This window comes from Convolutriloba macropyga, chromosome 3 (genome assembly GCF_964194025.1).
Source record: "Convolutriloba macropyga chromosome 3, txConMacr16.3, whole genome shotgun sequence".
Lineage (NCBI taxonomy): Eukaryota > Metazoa > Xenacoelomorpha > Acoela > Convolutidae > Convolutriloba > Convolutriloba macropyga.
In genome coordinates this window covers 37,740,024-37,752,693 of record NC_134470.1, presented here as the reverse complement: position 1 = coordinate 37,752,693, position 12,670 = coordinate 37,740,024, and the positions used below count along the sequence as shown (strand labels likewise).

At 34.0% G+C, this 12,670-nt stretch overlaps 1 protein-coding gene across 3 annotated transcripts in view; it reads right to left on the bottom strand.

Annotated features, from left to right (window-relative positions):
* Window positions 1-555: 555 nt before the first annotated feature.
* The window catches only part of LOC142336183 (rho GTPase-activating protein 45-like), an 89,858-nt gene continuing 77,743 nt past the window's right edge, over window positions 556-12,670 (bottom strand). For all 3 annotated transcript variants that reach the window (XM_075384816.1, XM_075384814.1, XM_075384815.1), the window contains exons 6-8: window positions 10,113-10,310; window positions 5,354-5,921; window positions 556-2,499 (exon numbers count right to left, since the gene is read on the bottom strand). In XM_075384816.1, the coding sequence (XP_075240931.1) occupies window positions 1,172-2,499; window positions 5,354-5,921; window positions 10,113-10,310 (2,094 nt within the window). In that variant the 3' untranslated portion in view covers window positions 556-1,171. The remainder of the gene's footprint in view (window positions 2,500-5,353; window positions 5,922-10,112; window positions 10,311-12,670) is intronic.

Sequence of the window (12,670 nt, the reverse complement as noted above, 5' to 3'; positions counted from 1 at the left end):
AGCAACGTTAAGGAGGGCTCTAATGATTTTTATCATTTTTGCACACACACATACACACACACACACCCATATATATATATATATATATATATATATATATATATATATATATATATATATATGCCTTTGATGCAGTGTAATTGCTGTGTGGTTCCACCGTCGTGGCATCATCAAGTGTGTAATCCAGCATGAATTCAGATGTGTGTTTAGGATGGGGATGTGTTCCTTGTCGAGAGTCAATTACAGTCTATACACGCAATAGTCCTTTTATGGAATCAAGATCCCCCTCTCTTCTCCTTAGTCTGAATTAACGTGCTACATACAAGACTATTGATGATGAGTAATACCCTGCTTAAAATATCGCTCTCACTACTATGTCTTTTTGAAATGTACCTTTTTCAGATTCAATGTTTTTGTGATTAACCTGCAATTGGTTACATTGTTCCAATAAGGTTAATCTCAATTTGTTTCACTTTGTTGTGCTTTTCTTAGATAATCAAAATAATCACCAATTTTTTACTTCTATTCTTTGCACCGAGTGATACCTAGCGAGTGAAATGGAAATGATTCGATGATGCGCTCCTATGATTCGAAAGAGCGCGACAAAAAGTATGGTCCAGATCGTGTAGTTAACGTCTGAGAAGATATCCCCCAGACAATAATGGTCGAATCCTATTTCGACCAACTTACCCCGGGACGCCATTTCACAGGGATATCTTCCGAAACCAAAGTGTAAAAATATAACTATAGGCTGAAATTTATAGAATGATAAAACTGTAACGACGGGATCGATTGAAGATTTACAATAAACGCTTTAGTTAAGAGTTTCAGACAAAGGTGTGAATTGTGTCAGCTTCCCTATTAATGCATAACATTCCTAGATAATGAATGTTGTAAGCTAATTAAAACAACTGAAGTTAGGCCAGATGAATAAACAGAAAATTTATTTCTATCGTGTTTTTTAGTCCTTGCATCACTGACCAGGGCATAAAATAGATACCCTAGCTTCACTCACCGATTTGAACAAAGTCTAATTTTAACAGATTATTAAATCTTACGACATTTTAATTTTTGTACTTCACTCTCCTAGAGGATGCTTATAACATTATGATAGAGGGAACCAAAAACAGCTCGCTAGAAGTAAATGAAAAGTACTCGCAATAAAACTGCGTCAGCTCTTTTCCATATCTGGAGTAGAACTGGAGTTCCGGAACACGGCTGTCTTTTCCCGAATCCCCACGTCAGATTCCTCGCTTACACCAATTCCGCTAGTAGCGGCTGAAGCCGAGGGTGGGGTCTGGACTTCGTTTGAAGGGTCAAAACTTTGAGTAGATTCAAATTTACTCAACCTCAACGGAGCTTCTAGAACATTCGAGGTCGGGGAAAGTGATGCGTTTTCGACACTAACAGTTCCGTGCATTTTGGCCAAACTTTGGAGCGAGCGCTTGTTCACTATTTTGGAATGTACTGCGTCCGAAGAACCTGATCCGGGTTCCACTGCTGAGGTCTTTTTGCAACCTCTCAACTCTGGTTCGGAATATTTTAAACAAGACTTTTCGTCCAGGGTGAACGTTTTGGACATAGGGTCTGAACTGCTAGAGGGCAGCGAAATATTTTCAAAGAGTTTTGGGTAATCGTCGATGAACATTTCAATGACAGCCGAAAGGTTGTCGAGTTCCAACACTTCTTGGTCGAGCCGTCCTATATGGAATATTTGCTCATCCTGCTTTTTATTGGTTATTAAAGTCGGTCCGAAAACCCGGCCGAGGTTATATGCGTTCATTTTATTAAGCGAGCTGTGCTCTGCTATTTTGCGTAAGTGTCGTAAAAAGTACTTGAGAACGAGTTGGTTCTGCGAGCTTAACAGACCCATGAGTTTAATACTTTTCTGGATAAGGTGATTGTAGGGTTTGTCCTCTTCTTTAAGAGCGCGATAACACCTCCCGACATCTTGCCAATCTTCAGTCAAGTTGCTGTCTAACAAGCGGTGGGGTAACACACGGAAAAAGTGTTTCACCAGTGAACACAAAACTTGAGGAGGCGAAGTAGATAAGTTGACACCGTTATGATTGTCCTCAAATTTTTGACACAACACTTGAACCTTAGCTTTTGCTCCCTCCGTCCGGTACAAGCCCCGAATTTCAAGAAACTCACTTTCAATTTGCTTGACACAGCGTGATAGAACGACGGGTATTCCGAGCGCCTCGTCGATCGGTTGTAAACCTAAGGGTACTGAAAATATTTTTAGATTGCGGCGAGGTGTCTCTTTCGCGTGGGCACACGTGACTGAAAGTGTGTTCAAACATGTCGCGTGAATTGCTTTTGAGCAGATTTTGCACAGAAGAGCTTCGTAGAATACATAAACGTCACATCCGACGCAAAAGGTGCACTGGAAATTGACGGATGGGTCTCGCTCCACTTCTGAGAAACTGTGCGTCTTGGCAGCCTCGGAGGAAGTGTACTCGGAAAAAGAAGTGTGTCTTGAGTCAAAAGCAGCTCCTAAAACAGCAGAGATATCAAAAGAAACTTAGAAATAACGTTGAAGTTGTTATCTACTAGATAATGCTAAATAAATCATCTATAAAGCTTATCAAAATAATAAAAACACAAGAGGCTCGGTAATGTTCACACATATTGTTCCCACCACGCTCATCCACGTTTTTGGCTCAATTATCTTCAAAATTAAGAAGCGACAGGAAACATTGAAACAAAATTTGAATAAAAGGAATTGAGTAAGTAAATTGTAATACACAAAAGCCTCTAAATAAACTAATTAATTCTGAAATAGAGGACCGTTAACATCTGCCAATAATGAGACTACAATGCAAGTAAAACAAACTGCAACAACAAAAGACAATAGTTACGCACAGAATTCAATATTTTTTTGAAAAAAAAAACATTTAATAACAAATTCAAACGGCTTGTCTTTAAAGAGAATAAGTAAAAAGTCGACAAAAAGAAGAACAAGAAGTGACAAAGCTCAAAAATCCATTGAATTTTTGGAAACTAAAAGTCAAAACAACTATTAGGTTTCTACAAAAAAAAACGTGTAATGGACTCACAAGCTATCGCTTGACAATTCAAAGACAACTTTTTCAGAGACACTAAGTCATAGGACTACACAGCAACAATCAATACAGTAAAGAGTTAAAAATATCACACCAATATTACAAAATTTTTAGGCCATTAAAAGCATTCAAAGTTTTGTAGCCATTAGAAGGATAAGCTATTAACGGAAAATATTCTCTATGTCCCCTTGATCCCCATTTGAACATCAATATGGTCAGATTGTAAAAGAGCAAAGCGAAAAGCACCAAAAACCTATATTGACGAAAAAACAAATAAACTAACAATCGCAAAATAACTAACATATAGTACTAAAATACAATAACAAACAATTGCAAAAGAATCATTATTGAACAGTACCAGAAGCACAATTTTTTTAAATGATACCCCAGTGTCGACGGTAATATAACAACCTATAGAGTTAAGTGTTTACTTCACTACTAGAAAGTGGTTAGGATTTATCATGAATCAGACTAAGTTATAGGTAAAAAAATGTAAAAATGAAATCTTCAATTAGCATGAAGTTCATTTTTTAAAGTAAAAAATTTGAAGCCATAAAAACCACCAAATGCCAACTAAAGAAATTAAAAAATGACTTCTAGCTCTATAGGCAGCCATTGTAGGCCTGTAAGCATTCAGATTATGCCACACGACTACAAAAATAAGATCAACTACAGGTAAGAAACAAACAATTAAAAAAATCTAGAGAAGCACAATATTGAACCAGTACCAATGATAATAAGCAACAAACTAACAAAAATAAAGATCAAAAAGTCAATGATATTTGTGAAGGAAATATATTTAAGGACATAAGAGCCATTGGTGTTGACTGAAAACAATGGAAAATTTCACTAACACCTCTTTAGATAGTGAAGTAAACCTTTGATTGCTATGTAAATTAGACCACTGAATGTGAGTAAGTCATAAAAAAACTAGAAATGCTGGCAAAACTGATGATATGGAAGTGTCCGTACGGAGTGAAAATGGCCACAATTACCGAAAAGACTCCAAAAATGAAAGATTTTTGATACCAATTTTTAAATCATGGATAAAACGAGTTTCAATGTTTGTACGTGTTAAGTGGTGAGGAAATTGTCTTTTATTATCCAATCAACTACTTGCGTTAAGGATCCGTTCAGAAAAATTTCCGGGCTGGTGTACAATGCTTGATATGAGTGAATAAAGCTGGGTCTACAAAGCAATCAGATCACATCTCCATGCAAATCTTTGGACTTGTGAAGACTGTCCCAGAATTGTTTTTCAGACTTGGCAACTCTTTTGTCAAGCTTTCTTTTGAATCAAAAGTCGGAAAATCTTAGATAATGCACTGTCCATAAGAATGATGGATTTTTGTGAAAAATAAGCAGTTTAAATGAATTTCCAAATTTGATAAAATTGGTCAAAAAGAAAACTGTTATATCAAAAATAAGATCCAAAACATTTGAGCATATATTTATCGATGAACAACGTGACGCGGATTTATACATTTTTTGCTTCTTTAAAAATGATGTTTGTGGAAAAGCTGCATTTCTTTGAATTTTTCATTTTGCTGATGTTTGAATGCAACCCTTGGTACATGCTAACCTTTCACTTTCGTTATCAAAGCGAAAAAAGAGACACCTAAAAACTGTACTCAAGAATTGTCAAGTGTTGGCCAAGACTCTGCTCATGTCTTCGCTAGTGTCAGAACATGACACGGCAAAGGTGCGAAAAACTTGACGTCCAGAAAATGGTTAATCAAAAATTAGTTTACTATTAGATCATTAGTTTACTAGATTGTTTTTGGCAGGTGGTTAAACCCAGAGGATTTAAGGCCAAATTGAGTAGCGTGCCGGGTTGATGAAAAAATTTTAGTCATAGAACTTTCATATTATGGACCATTGACTTCATAAATCAGAAAAGTTTTAAAAGATTGGTAAAACTACAACTTTGCCATAAACGAACGCTAGTTATACATCCTAGTAATAAACTGTTTTCTAGTTGTACATGCTGGACTGGACGTGAACTTGGGAGGAGGAGCGTAGATAAAACGTGGTGCCAAAATTGATAGTCTTAGATGGCATAATTTCAAAAGACAAAACAATGAGCTACGCCTTTTCAATTCTTGATAGGAAGAATTTAGTGCTTTTACAGAAAAATTCTCTAATTAGCTTCTATAATTGGGTTTGAATATATAATCATTCCAGAACATCTTGCACGATAACAATTAACAGCAGCAGATCGGATCACATATAAATGATGACTGTTTATGAGCACAGTATCTCTGCACCAATGTTTGCATACGTACCTGGTACTGTTAGAGTTGATGACAAATTGGATGCTCGTTTGCCAGGCCCTTCCTCCGTACTCTTCGACTTACTACTACTGATCACACTAGACATGGCTGTGCTCGAAATACTGAACAACCTCGAGGCTTTCGACTCTTGAGGCTTTATATTCAAATTAGGACAACTTTCCAGTTTAAATTCCTCCTCTTGTTGGGACGATAAATCGGAATCGTTTGTTATAATATTAACCAACTGATCCCGGTAAAAGTTCTCCACCGTGTAACCGCGGCTTTGTTCCACTAAGTGTTTATATTGAACAGGTCTCAACTGGTACATTCCTGTGACCATTTTAAAATAGTTGATGAATGCTGATTGAATTTTCAGTTCAGCTTGGAGTATCAGCTGTCGAATGCATATTATAGCTGTATGTCGTTCGTCTTTCACCGATTTTTGACCGGCATTTGCGACCGCTATCAGTTTGTCGTATTTGATTTTGGTATCTAGCAGGCGGTCTTTAGCCTCAATCATCTGCTTTTGACGTTTTTCCGATTCACTGCTGCTTTGTTCAAGCCTGCTCACTTCAACTTGCTGAAACAAGAACTGATAAACAGCTGCCAGCCATAACATCAGATTATAAATAGTTCTTAGAAAAACTGTGGTACCAAAAAAACTAATTAGACTTGAAAAATTTTATAAAATGTCACGAAAAGCAAAACATAGCCAGCAGATCGCCGGGAAAAGCCACCGTTGACCCCACTAATCAACGTTGAGATTGAAACAGAGAAAAATGAAGAGACAAGTTGACGTTTGCCTAAATTTTCTTAGTATCAAAAAGTGTTCTAATTCGCCTCAGTTCCATTAGATTTAGCAAATATGGCAAACTCAGTCACCAAAAAGGAGGACTATAAACTAAAAAAAATTAGAAATACACTTCAAGGAACTTTGGTTTATAAAAGCATAGAAATAATGACGACAGGCTATTTTTTTATATGTCAAAGAGTGTTCTTTTTTTATTCGTTAGATTCAATAAAAATGATGAATTTAGTGTCTAAATGGCGGACAGTAAATTTAATACTAATAGTAATTAGCAGTATCCTCTAAGTCTTACCGCCCCTTGAGTTATCCGTGTTCATGTGATTTCGCTTTTTAACCTTGAACGTATTTGCGTAAAATTGCTGCTTGAATTCTAAATTCCATTCTAAAAACGGGACAAGTTTATGTCATTTTTCAAAGACCCAAAAAACAAAAAAGAAAAACTCAAAGAATTAAAAGTTAAAAAAATAATTTTTTTTGTAGAAAAGGTCAGTCATGTCAAAAAAGGGCGTTTGTAAATCCACAAATTTTGTATCAAACAAGAACAATCTTTTTAAAAAACAAATTCATTTTCGCAAAACTTCAGACAAAATTATCGTGACTTTTTTCAAACAGAGTTTTTATATGTCAAAGAGTGTTCTTTTTTGATTGGTTAGATTCAATAAAAATGACGAATTTAGTGTCTAAATGGCGGACAGTCAATTTAATACTTATAGTAAGTAGCAGTATTCTCTAAGGAGCTTCGATAACTTAATGCGGAAAATATTTAAACATTAAGTCTATAAACATTAAGTCTTACCGCCCCTTGAGTTATCCGTGTTCATTTGATTGCGCTTTTTAACCTTGAACCTATCTGCGTAAAATTGCTGCTTGAATTCTATATTCCATTTAGTTGAAACCCTGATTAAAGTTAGCCAAAAATCAAACGTAAAAGTGGTAACTTTAACAAACGAAATAAATTAAAGCAAAAATATCAAAGCAGGACAAGTCGTGCCCGACATTTCAAAAAACTTTCATTGACTCAACAAAAAAATAGGTCTAGAAAGTACTATATATGGATTGTGGAAACCACTTAGAAAAAAATTACATCAAAAATCGAAAAAGCGTTAAAGTCAAAGCCAAATTGCCGCCTGCGAACAAAGAACCACAAGCGAGAAAGCGAATTTATGTTGAAACACCATTTTCACACTCTTCTTTGAAAAAAAAGCGTAATAACAGATTTACGCCGAATTAACGTCTAGCTGATAATTTGTTTGGCTTTTGATATGAGAGACATTATATCCTAGACATTCCTTCGCATCTTTTGGTGGAAAAAACTCTAGGCAATCGTCGATTAATGTACTTGACTTTTATCTTCTTCAAAATCAGTGTTTCAAAAGTGCATTTTTCCTTTGCAGTTACGCTACTTAACATAAAACGTTTAGCTTGCTTGGCATCTGATATGACGTTTCTATCCAATAGCATTGTGCCTCAAATTATCAGTGATCGTTCATCTAGACCCAATTTATATTCAGGAAATCTTGAAATCCAAAATTCTTCAAAAACTCGAACCATAATAAAAAAACTATTCTACCAAAAAGGCGTCCGACTGGAGGGATATCAAAACACCAGTTTGATCAGAAACACAATTTTTTTATCTTCAATTTTTTTCCGGAATTGTCCGTTTTTCAGGGAATTGTAGCGCGGTTAGAGACATTTATGCGCACTCTGATCCGTTCCAATGGGTCTTCTGGAATTTTTGGTCTCTTACTAATTAGTTGCGGAGGTTTTGACATTTAAGGAGGTTTTTCCAATCATTTTTTTTGCTTAGAAACTCCTAATAATAGTTAACAATTGCATGTATGCTGTTTTACTGAACAAAATAATTCCATTTCTAATTGTGACGTTTTCTTAAAACGTTTTTTGGAGATAGCGTAGCCAAACTGTTTCTACTTAAACTGTGAGGTAGTTGAAAGTCAGGTAGCAACAAAATTTGCAAGTAGCTTTTTGAAAACAGGTTTCACAATGCAACACCGAGAGAGGATTTCATTCAAAATAATTTAAGACTTCTTTTGTGAGAAAAAACAGAACAAACATTGGACAACAAATGTGTACGGATATCAGCACAAAAGTAAAAGATAGAGTCAGAGGCAGAGACAAAACTGTGCAACTATGTGCAACAGAGGCAATACTCAAAATGAAAAGTCTCAAGCACAAACCATTCCAATATTAGATCCCACAAAGTATGTGATTGGATGAAATTAAAAAAAAACTTTTCTAAAAACGGGTCAAGTTTATGTTATTTTTTAAAGACCCAAAAAAGCAAAAAAGAAAAACAGAATTATAAATTAAAAAAATAATTTTTTTGTATAAAAGGTCATGTCAAAAAACGACGTTTTTAAATGCATAAATTTTGTATCGAACAACAACAATCTTTTTAAAAAACGAATTCATTTTTGCAAAACTTAAGACAAAATCAACGTGATTTTTTTTTCAAAAACTTATAAATGGAAAAGTAGGAAACAGAAATTCTCAAAATACACTTTTGACAGAACGCTTAAGCAAAAACGACGTTTTTGCATCGAAAAACAATTTATAAAATCATTGTTTAGTTAAAAAAAAATAAATTTTAACATGTAAAATAATGTAAAACAAGCATTCTAAATAACTGTTTCAAAAATTACATATGAGAACTAGAAAAAAAAATTCTGAAAAAATGCATTTTCTCTCGAAAGTTTTTTTATAAAAAATAAAGTGTTGCATCAAAAATTTTTAAAAAACATAAGAAAAAGTGAACTACTTTAAGTAAAATCTTCAAAAAGAAACACAATGAACCCTATTTTTTAAAAAAAAAAACTTTCACATAGATAAAAGACAAATAAAGTAAATATAACAATATACACTTTTTGTTTGTAAAAAGTGTATATTTTGTAAAAATACACTTTTCAATCATAAATTATTTAGGAAAAACGACATCTTGAGAAAAAATACTGAAAAACATGAGAGACAAAATTAAAAAGATCAAAAGAAAGATCAAAGAAATTAGATCGCGCAAGTTGCTGCGATAGATTCTGCTAATTAGCCACTGATTTGGTACGGGAGTGTGTAGGAACCGATCTGTTTGAAGTGGTGTTTTTTGTGAAATCCGGCACATTCAGTCAAGCGCTTAATACATAGATATGTCCTTAAAAAATTACAAAAACAGGATATACCTAATCTTTGTACACATATACATCCTATGTAATTGATAATATCTAATACAAGCTCACTCAAGCGGCTGGTACATAATTCTTTGAAAAATGGATGAAAACGGCAATACCTAATCTTAATACATAGGCACGTCTTTTTACCCCACCCCTGTTTTGCTCACCTACTACTACAGCTAGTCAATTCAAATCAAATCAATGAAAATTCCTTACATGATGAGTTATTGATTTCTTACAAATTATGAAAACAACATGATAAAATTAGGATTCAAAAACTTTTATTTTAAAAAACTGGGTGGTCACAATTTCGAAGTAAGGAAACAGCTGCAAAATCCAAATTTGTGCAGATTTAGAATGAAATAGCAATGACGAGAGTAAAAGATATTAATAGCTCATTGAATACAAATAAAGCTATTTTTCCTAGAACAAAATTATAAAGAATGACGGCAAACATCTATTTTTAAGAATTTTTCTATTTGACAAATTAACTGGTAGTCAAAATTTTGTGCAGGTTTACGTATTTTTCCAGCGAACCGTGCTGAATTCCTCCAGCTATGTTTAAACCTGCTAAGATCTCATAAAACGTATAAATGTGTACTCTTTTTAAACGATCTACAAGATATCACTACGTCTTAGTGGAAACATGAAGTGTTCAAATTTGAAAGGACAAAACTTTGTTGCAGCTTTTTTCTAAAAGTTTAGTTTTTTTTCTAAAACTTTGCAGCTTTTTTCTAAAACTTTGCATTTTTCCGGCTTGAAGATAAACAGAAAGTGGAGACACCTTGAGCCAATAGTTGTCTCTGGCTTTTTTGACGAGTACACAAGTATTGGTGTAGTTCCTCTCCTCCATCTCCCACAGATCTTTGATCTCCTTTCTCAGGTCATCGAACTCCTGTCTTCGACTGCGCAGGGACTCCACAAACTTACGATTCTGCAGTTCCATTGTCACCTCATTCAGTTTCTTACAATACTCTTTGTCCTGGAAGGCATAAAATTTCAGAAAACACTTTTACAGCCAAATGCAGATAACTTAAGCGCTGTTTCCTGGCGTTTTCAGCAGTTTTTCTTCCCTAAACAAAAGTTGATCTTGTGAATCTTAAAAAAATCTTCTAAGAAAAAGTTAGTCTTGCAAGGTTTATTAAATCGGTATTGCATTATGGAAGAGAAGGAGCAATTGTTTATCTCTTATAGTGAGTTCAACGAAGTTAATGTTTTTAAAAAAACCTATTAAGTGACACAGAGCTAACGGCTTTTAGAAGTTCAAAAAAACGGCAGTTTGGTTTCTTGTTTAGAATTGTTTCGATGAGTTAGAGACCAGAATCTTATGAAAATTTGTGGTTCTGAAAAACTTGTTAAACACTTCTGTAAGAGAAAGTAGCAGAAAGTCAAAAACTTTTTAATAGTTATCAGCCCATTATTAAGATTGGGCGCAACCTACGCATCTTTAAGCAAAACATATAAACAGATGTTGCAGATGCTTGAAAATTATAAATGTGTTCGAAGCCATTAAATTCTAGCACTATCGCGTACGAATTGACATGCGTCTGTGCTTATTTTTGTCTAAATTACCAATTGTCTGCTAGATACCTTCTCAAGTCAGAGAATTGACATCCAATAAAATTCCAATGTTGTTTGAAATCAATAATGTCCTAGCAAAGATTCCTAGCAATTGGAACTATTGCATATCTTTAAAGAAACGCGGCTAATCTCATTAAAGATTGAGAAGAAAACCCATTTTATTGTAAATATAAGGCCCATCATTGAGCAAATTGTTCAATTTTATGAAAACTATTCGCTGCAGATATATATTTTCTATGCGTGCTCCAGGGGGTAAAATCTGTTTTGATATAACATAAGCTTAAGACAAACTCCAAATAATGAAACAATAAATCAATAAAAAACTTTGCAAGACTTTCTTTTGAATCAAGTGAATAAACACCAACAAAAAAAACCCAATGGTACTCAATTTGAATTTCAGAGGTATAAAACGTACCTAGATGCTCTTTTGCATTTAGTTGAAGACTTGCAGGATAATCATGATAGATTTGTTTTTTTTTGGATCTTGTCAAAGCGTTCAACTCAATATCGCATCAAAAGTTCTTCAGAAAATTAGGTGCTTACAGATTTTCAGATAACGCTGTAAAGGTGTTTGATCCATTTCTTGCTGACAGAAGGCAATGTGTAAAAGTAGACGACATTTTGTTCATAATGGACAATAATCAGCTATGATATTCCTCGTGGAACTAATTTATAGTCTATCATTTTCCTGCTCAACATCAATGACTTTCAAGAAAAAGTACAAGGATACAAGGAAATTTTTAAAACATTCAGTTTGTAGATGATACTTGTTTTTATATCAAAGGGACGAATACCCAAAAAACAAGTTAAAAATGAATGCTGACAAAACCGATTTCCTTCAATTTTCGAAAAAAAATCATGGCAGAATGATGATCGAATACAAGTAAAAGCAAAAAAAACACATCGCATATTTTGAATTTTGGGCTTCTACAATCAACTCAACACAATTCTCTCAAAAATGGCGGTGGGCATACAATCAATACAAATTCCACGTCATCAATTAACATGTGGAGCACGATTATTGGTGTTTGGATCACTACTACACTTATATTTACCTTCCAGTGCGTTATTTTTTTCAAAATATTAGCATTTAATCAAAACAACGGATAAACCGACAAATAAATTGGGGCACCAAGGTATGCTACAAAAGAAATTTTTTTTGAAAAGTCAAGAAATCTTTAAATGAAATCTGACATTTTATCAGCTGAATTTCTCATCAATCAAATGAGTGTTTCGAAGTTATGAAAGGCTATTATTTCAAGAAATGCCTTTCGTATAGATAACATTCTCGTGGGGGTAACGTTCGGGTCAGAAAAAATGCAGAACAGACCAACTGATTGTATTAAAGGCAGGTAACCATTCTGTAAAACAAAAAAAGCATTCTATAACGGAATACACTTCCGATTGAGATATGGAAAGTGAAATCTCGAAACAAATCAAAAAAGTGTTAAAACAGCATCTGGTTCAGCAATTTAAAGTAGTACCATCCTAAAGAAACTTTAGCTACTTCAAAAGTTATTTTTATGTTTAGCAGAAAACGGAACTCTTAATTTCGATTTAAAATATTGTACTTGAGAAAAAAATGAACAAATTATTTCTGATTTTTAAATTTTAAATGAATCGTTTTGAAAGTAATTTACTCGTCAATTTGGAAAAAAATTCAACTCACAACACGGTTAGTAGATATTATTTTGCTATCAGTCCGACATCTTAATATTTCGTCTACAAGAATTGATCAATAAAAAGTTGGTTGGTCTCTTT